General features: G+C 31.2%; 1 protein-coding gene across 2 annotated transcripts in view; it reads right to left on the bottom strand.

The window, feature by feature from the left end:
* Positions 1-10693, bottom strand: part of Cnc (NFE2 like bZIP transcription factor cap-n-collar) — a 139143-nt gene extending 128450 nt beyond the window's left edge. Inside the window, exon 1 of one of the 2 annotated variants that reach the window (XM_076389779.1) lies at positions 9367-10693. In XM_076389779.1, the coding sequence (XP_076245894.1) occupies positions 9367-9831 (465 nt within the window). In that variant the 5' untranslated portion in view covers positions 9832-10693. Of the gene's footprint in view, positions 1-37; positions 122-9366 lie in introns of those variants that run through there. The other variant, XM_076389780.1, reaches the window with a different exon arrangement.
* Between the last annotated feature and the right edge of the window lie 2018 nt (positions 10694-12711).

Raw genomic sequence — 12711 nt, 5'->3', positions numbered from 1 at the left:
ACAACACTTTGCACACAGATCAATGTCAAGAACGTACATCATCAGGTACAAATACGGAGATCATTCGCGGCTGCTTCTTCTTCTTTCGCGCCATCTTTCGTGCCGATTCACCGGAAGCGAATTCAACTTGGCGAATTCCACGTAGAATATCATACACGCGCGAAGTCTAACCTAAATTCGAAGAGAACGCGAGTCGCGCAAGGAGACACCGAACTGGGAACTCGAACCGCTGACCAGGAAAGGTATATACCTTTGTTCCTCAACCACGCCAGGTCGCCAGGGGTTATCGTTTGCATGCGTTAACCATGCTGATTTATGAAAATTTATGGATCACTATTTCCTTGACGCGGCGAATGAAGCTTTACGCTTGATAAAATATCTTAAACATCTTCGTTTTATTCCAGCGACCAGTTGGCCACTTCAAATAAGATAAACATTTTTTGGGTTCATCGTTACGCTTTTCAGGGTATCGACTCCTGATTACGTTTTATTAAATTGATTTTTTAATTGCCTTAATTCGATTTTTTATTCTAATATCAGAGTATTTCTATGATATTATATTATAATTTATAATGTTTCTTATTTCATTTTGGAAGGGTATTTTATGCTATATTTATTATTATTGCTGTAATTATTATCGGTGATTGAGAATATTGCCACATTTTCTTTCTTAAACAGAGGAACATCCGGTGTTATCATTCTTCTGTGTGAATAACATGTTATTTTTGGCAATGCCCAATAATAATGTTGCCAATCAAAAGATGAATAAGAACAGAAACAGTTTCTTCATCAAAGTAGACGAATTGAATATTTGTAACGAAATAATACGTTATTATTATACGTATATAATTATACTAAAACTAAAATGTAGTATTTTAACAATTTTACAACTACGAAGATATGTGTACATTGATGTTAAATATAGTATGAGTGTATTCATAAATATACAGCTTACATACATATTTTATAAGGGCAAAAATCACGTCTTATGCACCGTCTACCTACTGTATGCAGCTGTGATTAAATTATGACGCATTTCAGTATACTGTTTGTTTTTTGTGATACTATAAAAAGCAGTACAAAACAGGAGACGTATCGATAGCAAATATTCAGTATACGATATAAATGCAAGTAAATATATCCAGAACGTACAAACACTAATTCATAATACTGTTTCCAGTTATTATTTAACAGTATCAATACATGTAGAACTGCATTTTTTTATAGATATTCACCAAATTATATGCATATTCCAAATTTAATAATATATCTATTATTAATATTAAGATTAGTATTGGCATTAAAATTAATATTAATAGTTATTAACGTACACTTACATATATTTCATCAATACCTATGTGAATATTAGTGTTATAGTACTAACTCGAACAGGAAATACGACAACCATTGCATAATATCACCTATTCGCATTTGCTCTATACTCTGTACGTATTATGAAAATAATGAATCCTGTGCATGTATAACAATCGAAAACAAAGTAGCATTCTTATTTCAACTGAATACAGTTGAGTCGATTAAGTCATTTCGATAGGCAAGGAATAGACGCAATTCGTGACCTTTGTACTAGCGCGCTACGCGACACATGCACGATATTGCATCAAGTTTACAACGCATGAGTAATCGCGATGAAGCTAAAATGCACACCGATAGATGGAAGAATTAATAACGCTTTCGACCGGTTGACAATTCTTAGAATCTTTTACTGGGAACACGCAAATCGAGGATGCATGTCAAACTATAATTTCGAGTCAGACAGTACATGGCGGGCGTTGCACATTTTTGCGTGTCGCAAGCAGAATTAGAAAACTTCTATCGCGACCTTTATATTAGGCTTTTCGATAATGTTAAACTATTGCAAAATTTGTGAGGAAATCGCGAGCGTTGGAAGAAAGGATCAATGGAGGAAAAAAACTGTTCCCAAGGGAAAAGTTCCAGTTTATCGAGCATATCAGATAAAAATGGATTGCACTTGACTGCGTATCAATTCAGTACCATATCAACTGGTTGCCAGATAGTAAAGACAACAAACATAAATTGTCTTTAATGAATGCTAATGTTTTATACGTGTGATAAAACGCCCCAATTAGTAGAAAATATAATTTTTGTCTTAGATTAACTTACTGTAACTATAACTTACAAAACATGTATTTACTGCAAATACAGTAATTTTAATCGTAGGCTATTTCTTTGAAAATTTTCTTGAAAAAAAGTAAATTTTATAAAAATATATAATAATAGTAAAGCAATCCAGTTTGCTTATTATTTGCCCAATGTTACTATATTTACACCATTGCGCTTTGGCAACCAGAAATTACTAATATTTATTTTGACATTACTGTGCGTAAAAGATGCACGTGTCTGTTGATTTGACTAAATAGATATGTACAGGTACTACAGTAACTATTTTAAAACGAAATTTGTATGCATTAGACAAAAATTAAGGACAATTTGTACAATATTAAGTGCTGATTGACAAAAAGATTAGAGTATCAAATTTATACATATAAATTTCACGTAAATTTTTAACTTTCGATCGGTAAAAATATTTAAACACTATGATATAACATTGTCATCAAGTACCTATTTATAAAATATTAACACATTTCACATAACACCTTTATATTCATTAATAACAGTAGCAGTAATAAATTTACCGATCTGTATGGGTATTGCTCTAGTTAAATATTTTCACATGTCTCACATATACAGAGCTTATTGCAATACCCATACTGTCTATATTTTTCAAAGTATTAAAGTGGGAGTGTTACACCAATTGATCCTTCTTTCAATCGCATAAAACTACTATAATACATAGAAACCGTTTCACTCGTGGCCAAAATTTTGTGCAAGATGAGACGATGCGCAAATACTCTTTATAAAACGTCTCGTTTATTAACCAAATGCCAAAGAAATTTGGAAAATTGTTGGCACGATGTAACGTCTTTCAGTAGCATATCAGCTGCGCAAAAGTACCGCGTACCGCAAATATAGCTCTTGTAATGACTAACAGTCTCCTCATTACTTAAATTGTAAATATAAAATTTCTACTGAAAATGTGAAAATCCGAATAATGAAAACGTGAAAATTTGATCTATTAATTACTGATTGCACTACATACTAATACGATTATCGAATTTTTTAAGTGTATTTAAAATCTTATCGCTACTTGTATTCTTTGTGGGAACGAGTTTCATAAACTTTAAGACAGGTACGATGTACGATATCTTTGTGTTGTTTGGTGACACTATATCTATACTCATGTTTGGTTTTAATAAACGCTTCCATCAAGATAAGTTTAGTACAGTTGTTACTTTTCCCAAGTAGTCTAAATATTAAATAACGAATAATCTAATGCTTGTAACACTATCAAAACTTGTACAGTTTTCAACCCATGCTTATGTTTATAGTTCATGGTCTTTTATAGACTGTATACCTACAAGAATATTGCAAGAGTCAGAACTTAAACCTTAATTAGTCGTGTCCTTTCTTATACTTTTCTTCATAGTTCCAGTTACGATTATTTAATTAACTTTATTTCTACAAATTTCAATGATATTCAATAATACGTGCCAAAAATTTACGAGAATACAAAAAATGTACTAAGTGCATAACTGAGAAGAGAGTTTGAAAAATCCAGTAAAAAGTCATCTTCATAAGAGTAATTAAAACTTAGATCTGATTTAAAAAATTGTTTCATTTAAAATATTCCACTTGCCATGATTAAATAAAGAATACATCTGGAGAGACACCCTATATCTTTCCACAATATAAGACTCGATTATTCTTTATAAAAATATTATCTAAGCACCAGTTTCATTGATTCAAAAGGGAATTAGGTTTTGAAATCTTGCAGCGAATAAATCAACAAGAAAGTAATACATATATGATACAATACAGTGATCACAGAGCAGTGCAAAACACTATAATTTGTATAAGAAAAACACGAAATATTTGGCGGGGAATCTTTTCCATTAATTTTCAGGGAATTGAGGTCGCATCTGGCGTTCCCGCCTTTTTTCTCACAAAGTCATCCGAGAACACACTTGCCCGTGTATTTCCATACAATTATTTTTGTTATCGAGGCCGTTGCACGGAGATTCAGAGGAAATTTCGGTGATGCAGTGTCGCGAGATAAAAAGAGATCCGCGATCGCCGACAAGACGCATATCCTTACAAACGAAATGTGTATTTATAGAGTAAGATGGAAAACAAGATTCGACGAAGTGAAAATGTAAATCATATCGTGAGAAAAATGTTTAATTATTGCGCTAATCTTCTAGATGCTCTATACTTAATATTCTAAATACAAAAGGTGCTTCATACCCCAATAATGACTCAAGCGTAAGATCAAGATTATCAAGCGTAAATTACTATAAAATTCATTGTAATTTAGCAGAAACAGGTACTTCGATCTTTCATTAGGGGCGTAACAGAAATAATTTAGCGTCTGTAGAATTGCCAGTTTCTCTACATCAATAATTTAACATCATTAATCAAAATAATTACGTTCATTTCTATTGCTCCATTTTTTTCATGTTACAGAAGTGTCGGTTTTTCGCGATACTCGAAAGGAATTGTATTTCCCCCAACGAGGTCAAATTAGTATAGTTTCAGTGAATTGAAATGTGTGCTCATAAAATAAATCACCCTTTATTATAAATTTTATCTTGCAATCTACAATCCTAAGAAACTATCAGAAATTCTAAGGAAAAATGACAAAAGTATGGAATTTCGTATAAATATAGGAAATCTTATCTTTCGTATAAATATACGAAATTTTATCTTTCGTATAAATATACGATATCTTACTTAATTATAATAGTAATACCAACTGTTAAAATCAAGGTTAATTTTCAAAGCTGTTTGAGAATTTTCACTGTGACTCAAAAGAACGTTCGTTAGGGAGACATGTTCTATGCAAGTAGCAAAACGATCGAGTAATAAAAATAGAAAATTTACGGTTAAATAACAGAATTATTCATCTATGTAAGTATTTCCATAAAGATAACTAAGATTTGAGTAACAGAAATTCTGCTCTATAAGTAGCAGGTTCCATTTAGACTACATATGCATACGAGATGAGCGTTCAAATTAACGCAAAATTTAACAAACAAATCATTATGTGAAGTGGATAATGTAATACACAATGCCATTTCGAAGGACATTCGAGCAGATAAGAAACTGATACAGGAAAACGTGCAAACACGGTGTGCTGTATTCGCATGATTTTTACACAATCGCGTGATCTCACCTAACCGAGGATCACCCATACCATTTTTGGCAAATACGTAGTTGACACAGTTTCCATATAGATAACGTGTTTGTTTATAGCCTTGGATTAAGGTTTTGACGGTCACACGATTCAGAACAAAGACAATGTGTTTTTTCATTATTCAACTTTTAGGATTTACATTTACATTTCCTTGTATGAACATCAAAATAGTATGTAATTCTATACATACATTTTTAATAATAATATCTAGCTCTAAATTGTAAGTACTCAATACTTTAACTTTTAACTACATTTTTTTAATTATTAATGCATATATACATATATTTTTTAAATAGGTATATTCAATATACATAATACATAAGGAAAAAGTTGTTTCAAATCACCCCCTGAATCACCCCTTTCAAGGAACTGCAACATTTTTGTTACACCTTGTATAGCATTTCATTTTTAATTCTATATTAGTATTATAAGTAAAGTATAATGACTAATTTCAGAACACAACTAAACGAAAATTTAAAACATGATTTCTAAAATATTTTTGAATCGCAAACTTATTCAGATTACAATCTAAAAATTGTGTTTTCTATATTGATGAACTTCAAAATGTATCTAAAGCAACATTAGTCGAATGATAAATCACTTGAGACAGTTCTCTCAATTAGCTTCTGCAGACAAATCTAAAGTATGCGAAGATGTTAGCAATGATAGTACCTACAACTTCAATTAAGTTCAGAGGATTGTAACATTTATGATTTAATAATGAACGTTGTAAGTTCTAAATGAAGCCTCTGAATTTCTTCAATTTAACATGACATAGAAATTATATCAATTACTTATAATATATGTTCCATCAATATATTTATGCAAATTTATCATGGACTTGATCCCTACAAAACAAACACCCTCAGGTATTCTGTAAGCGTTCGTCACATACGTAAATAGACAGTTAAAAAATAGAATCGCAATTAATTAACCTAGATTAACCGATACGGGTGACCTCGATGTTCAAGGCTGTTACTAAGAAAATGGTATAAATGATACTTGTATGGATTTGATAAAAAGTTACAGACACATCAATCGAACTAACGGCTGCAGCTACTTGCGTGTTTCACCTTCTTAAATGTTCGATTACTGGTTTATTGTTAAGCAACTAAGGGGTTAAATCGTTAAGAATTAAATAATTAATTAAATTTTAAACAATTTAAATTTAGTTATTTAATTAAATTTATTAATTTAAATAAAAATATAAATGAGGACATAAATGGTGAATAAAGTATTGTGAAATTTAAATGCAGAAATTTAAATATGGAATATTTCATACTATTGTATTATCTAAAACATTTTCTATACATGTATATAATAGGGATACATATCTACAAAGTACTCCAGAATCAAGAATACGAAATCGGATAAAATAAGTCAGGAATACAAAAAGAAATTTTCGCAAATAGTTTGAAATTACAAATAATCTTGATGAAGAAATAAACAACTATTAAAACAAAATAAAAAAAATGTAGATAAGATTTTATTATCAATACTCTGATTATTTAATTTTACTTCTGCTTATTATGCAAGTAAAAACTATTCAATATGTTGTTGTTACAATGGATAGAACGACAAAGGTATTCACAATCTTAACTGACTTAAAAACCTCATGTTTTTGATTTGTTTAATAGTTAAATGAGAAATTCATGCATACAAGTACTAATATTAAATATTGAAAAAATAAATTTAGAAATCATAAGGATAAGTTAACCAAAGATTATAATATTTTTAATTATTTTCAATTGAATATATAAAAGTTCTTAAAAATTCAGTACTTTGTCTTACATTTTCAATTAATATCAGTTACTGATTTGATTAGATAGTCTCCAACGATAAAATAACTGCACACATACTTGATAAACGTTTAAAGTTAATTTTTTCAAATATAAAAACTTAATAAATATAAAAACTGACAATTTTCTACCATACTTTCGATTTCTATTTTTACTAAAAATCATCCGTATTTTTATTACGTATATTTTCATATTTTATTTCTTGTTAAATATTTCGAATTGTAAGACAAATATTTCTTACGAAAATTATCTAATCTTCTTATGAATAAAAATTTCCCCTCATTGAAAACAAAGTTAAAAAAAATATGAAGGTCGTTTTTGTCTTTGAGTGAAACGTTTTCCTTTCTTATCAATGCCTGATAGCAGTATTTTAGGTGAGTTTACCTAGATGCTTCATAGGTTTGGCCTTACTGTATAAATAAATAGATATTAAAATTTTCATCGATAATTGCAATATACCTAAAAAATTATTCGTCTATTCGTCTATTCTATTTTCGAGCACGAAAAAGATATTCAGCCATAAAACTCATTAATAACTGAAGTAATAAACACAGAGAGAGTTCACACGCCTTCTACGAAATACCAGATAGAATATGTAAACAACCAAAAATCTGGCTAAATGAGATTTTAATTCTTATAAGCTAGAAGAATGACCACGGAGAAAATAACTTGCAACGGAGTAACGCGAAATTAACTATTAATTTTGTTTCATCACGCGTTGAATCGTAAAACAAGCAGATTATGCTCGACTGTTAAAGTTGAACTCTTGTTGAACTCTTCTTGAGAGCCATTATCAAATATCGATGAAAAAATATAACATTTTATTGGAAACAAAAAAAGAAATGAAAGAAAACGATGACCTGCATATCTCGACAACGTTTCCACTTTAAATCAAAGATATTTTCGTAGTACAACGTCTTCAGTATTATACAATTTTTCTATGACATGGTATTCTTTACAAAATTTAGAATAATGAAATATTTTTGTTTATTATTGTTCATGTACTATTGTTCAAACTAAATACTAATATGAAAAAGTTCTTGACATTTTAGTTTAATATTACAGGTGCTGTGTATGTAATAATTGCACACAAAAATTGTCTTTATTCTCCTCTTTTATTACTCTATAATGATTAATTTTTTTTGTATTCCTTACTAAAAAGTTTTTCTATTATTATGAAGACTAAACTGCCTATAATTTTCTTTAATTATCTTTCATAATTACTAAACGATTAATTTTTTTCTACCTCAGTACTAAAGTTAGTTGTTAATTTGCGGAAATTATTTCACATTCACTGATCAGTCTAATTTATATGCAGATGATGTACCTTATAATTAAATTTTAACGAGTATCATATTTTTTAACTTTGCATAAGTGCGCTTATTTTGTACGCGATAAAAGTGAATCTCAAGCAGTAAATAGCCAGTTAAAGATAAACCGACACTTTTTCGAAGAAGTGAATGTACTAAGAGAATTCAGTTCACCTGACTAAAAATAACGAAAATTTTTTATTCGTTGTAGGTCGCTACAAGGAGCCATGGTTACACGTGATATCGTATTTTCGACGATAAGGTCATTTACATGGTGTGATGACGTTCAGTTAAAGACACTTCAACTCGTGTCTTTTTCGAACAAACTCCTCTTTTTGACTGGTTCGCGCTATGCTGGCTATTTTTGACTTAAAAACAGTCATTTGATACAAAAAGGGAGCAACAATCTCAATAATTTGATCGTAAAAAATACATGTGTCTACCTTTTATACATCCTATTTTGTGTAATTTTGCAGCTGTTTTAAACTGTGTTATTAAAAAAGAATTGTTGCTCACAACGTAACTAATTCACGTACAATGACAACAAATCACGTAACTAGGTAGCTATTAGAATAATAAGTAAAGAAAATTCATAAACAATAACCAGAAGACTAATTTGTTTATAAAATAATTAAAAAAAAATATGTAGTTGATGCTACGTTAACATTCATGTAAATAAATACTACTAAATAAAAATAATATAAAGAAAATAAATTTTGGAGTATTGTAAACACACTATATACCTATTAATTTTTTGGAATATTGTAAACATACATACGTATATACCAATTTTATAGTACAGCATTAGCTATCTCTATACAATAATGAATGAAAAATACTTAATACCACTTTTGCAGTGTTTCAAAACAATATTATATGTATATTTCTATCTTTTCATTAACGAAAACTAATGCAATCAGTCCAAAATTTATTTTACATTAACAAAATATATGAGAAGAAATACCTCTTGAGTAAGTTCTGCCGTATTAGCTGGTTCATTAGGACTCTGTGAAGAATTTGCTGAGTCTGGTGAAGTCATGTTTCTAACTGGATCTGTTGGAACTGGTATACTAGGTCCTGCGACTGCATTATCTCTTCCTGTGTCTTCAATATTCAACAAGTATGCATGAATATCGTTTAACCCAGAATTCATTCTGTTGTACCTTCCTAATGAATTCAAGTCTTCGAATAAATCCCTCTCATAATTTAAAAGCATAGAGTCTAGATTTTTTGGGTGGATGAACATGGGACGATGAACTATCGTATGAGCATCGGTGTGCCATCCAGATCCATTATGTAGATCCAAAGAACCTACTCCAATGGTTTGGATATCCAATCCCAGGTAGGATTCTGGATCAATCCGCAATAAAGAAAGCAGCAATGCGAGCTGCAACAGCTCCTCACGGTATAACTTCTTAATGCACAACATGTTGCTTTCTTCTTTCTTCTTTCTTCTAAACTACTCCAAACGTTGTCAAATATATTCTCAGTCCAAAGTAGTTTAATGTATTGTCACAGTAGCTTGGCAGTGATGTAGAATACAAAAAATAAGTAAGAACCCATAAAAAAGTGACAGTTCATGTTGAAATGTTTGTCGTTACTCCAAATTCACTTTGTACAGTTAAGACAGTTCACACAGCCATTTACGTTTCATTAAAGTAAATGAGCATATAATACTACAAGCTCCTTCTGTATGTCAGAAAACGTAAACATTAGTTCCTTGTAGTTCTGCTCCACTTGAAAAATTGCTATTTTTCACGTCGAATCTAACCAACACGAGTCTTCAATGAGGTTAAGAAGCAAACTGTCCAGTGTTCTCGCTGGAGCAACTTCTTCGACAGACCGTCAAAATGAAAATAAAGATTCGGCGCTCTCTTTAAACAGGTATAGGTCAGTTACACGAATACAAAAATAACCTCAAAACACACACTGGCCACGTCAAACTTCAGTGCACGTCGCGCACATCCCACGCCTGCTGCAGATTTCATTTGACAATATAAGACGGTGCCCCTTTGAATTAATGACAACACTCTCTCCACATTGACACACTATGACAGACACTCGTGGGGGATGAAAACTCAGTCTAATGGTCGAAACTGACAGCTATCCTCGAACGATACCGGGTCTCGAACTGTTTCGAATTTCTCTTCCTGATAATTATTCGAGGCCCGCGACAAGCGCCGAAAACCTCCGTCGTTAAATCATCTTGCCTCGCTGGTGATGGGACTCTGACGATGATAACGTTACACTAAGGCAATTGAATGCATTTCACGGAGGAACGAACTAGCACACCTTGCTGAGAGAGATTGTTCACGATATGTGACTCAGCACTCACTCAAGTAACGTCGTTCCTCAGGGCCGACGCAACTGCATATTTCTCCCTATATGATACTGTAGACAACGAATCCGTTTAGCCTTAAACTCACCGAATTTAGATCGCTGACGCACCACATTTATTATTATTATTTACGTGATTGTCAATTTTTTACAGTGCTCGTAGCTATTGTACTATTGCACAAGCATCAATAATATCACGGGGATTACAAATCGCTGAGTATAATACGGTGACGTATGCGATAAGCGCATCATATTTCTCAACAAAAGGGAATATTCGAATTGCAGAGACGGTGAATTCAATTCAGTGCGCGTTTGGACATTACGATATAATTCGCGGTTATTAATTGTAGGTAAAACAGAAAATGGCCACGCGTCAATTGTGTACACACTTGATTGTATGAAGGAAAAGAAATCTCGATACTGCATTGAAACGGATTATGCACACATTTATGTAACGATCTATCTTTTTGCATTCTCACTATTTAGTTCTCTCCAAGTGCAGAAGTTCATAGTTGCATGACTGTTTCTCGTATTCTATTGTGTAAAGATTCACAACGAGATTTTTGTTTCTCTTCCTAATTATATAAATGTACTTCAATTGAATTCTGACACTATATTTACTTATTTTATACTCGCTAATTGATAGAAATATATTCGTGTGCAAGTAATTGTGAAAACTAATTGCAGAATTAAAATACTACTTTCAATAATTATGAACTTTAATATAACAGAGATTAAGTTCTTTAAGAGATTAAGTAAATATAGAGTTTTAGAAAAACATTCATTGTATTGCTTTAATATATGATCCAAAGTTGTCTAGTTTTGAAAATGAATAGATAAGTAGGAAACTATATGTTACAACCAAGAGGATTACATTTTCGAATAAGTTATAAGGAAAATTTGGCCAAGATCCGTATATTGTACTAAATTTTTAAAAAGCATTAAATTTTAGTTTAAACTTTAATTTCCATATTGTGAAATACTTTGTCGGGTACATTGTGGAAGGATTTTGTTGGTAATGATCGAGAAGTCGATGCAATAATGAATCCTCATAAAAAATGTTTCTTTTTGGTCCTCCGAATAACTTATTGTGATTCCTCAGATAAATACTTATATTTTGTTTATATTCAAAATGTATTGTCTTTTCAACTCTTATATTACACGAATCATATAAAATCGAGTAAATATTTGCATATGCTCATGTGTACTTTATACGCAAATATATTGATGTGCATAAATACTGATGAAAAATAACTTTTTTAATATTTATTGACACTTATTATTTTATGGATACTTACACATAAACTTTTTATTTAGCTAAATGAATCTACACAAGTGAAATAATATACAAAGCTATGTAATTGCTGTCTTTAAACACATTGATCGACAGTGCCTGAGGATATGCAAATTGAGTTCATAGGTGGTGTGACGACATTTACAAACGTACACTTTTCCCGTCGATAATTTGAACTCAACGTATTTGAGTTTCTCTGTAGGTAACACAACGCTTAGCGTTCGAATATAGAAACATATTGTTCTGCATTGAAAGGTACAAATTTATTAGCAAATTTTTACTATAACATATGTGTATTATTATTGAAAAGCATGGGCTTCTAGTTAATTTTGATAAAACACTTAATTAAGTTTCAAGGAAGGAATTTCGCGGTCATGTTGGTACGTTGTGCGCGGTTGCCATGCTTAAGTTACTAAATTCAAGTTTCGCGTAATCGAACAGTGGATGAGTACTTTGTCCAAGCATACTATGCGATGTGCACACGTACAGAGGCTTATCAAATACATGTGTTCGACATATACTACAGTTTTCATAATATTCTGATACATACCTCGCACATGCGCTTCGTCAACTTTAAGTGTGTTACATCGTTGCCGGGCGATAATGATGTCATTTGCGGTAAATCCTCCGACTGTATCATCGTATTTTTATCGATATACAAACTTTGGAACACGTATT

This window comes from Calliopsis andreniformis, chromosome 12 (assembly GCF_051401765.1).
Source record: "Calliopsis andreniformis isolate RMS-2024a chromosome 12, iyCalAndr_principal, whole genome shotgun sequence".
NCBI classification, from domain to species: domain Eukaryota; kingdom Metazoa; phylum Arthropoda; class Insecta; order Hymenoptera; family Andrenidae; genus Calliopsis; species Calliopsis andreniformis.
This window is presented reverse-complemented; position numbering and strand designations above follow the sequence as displayed.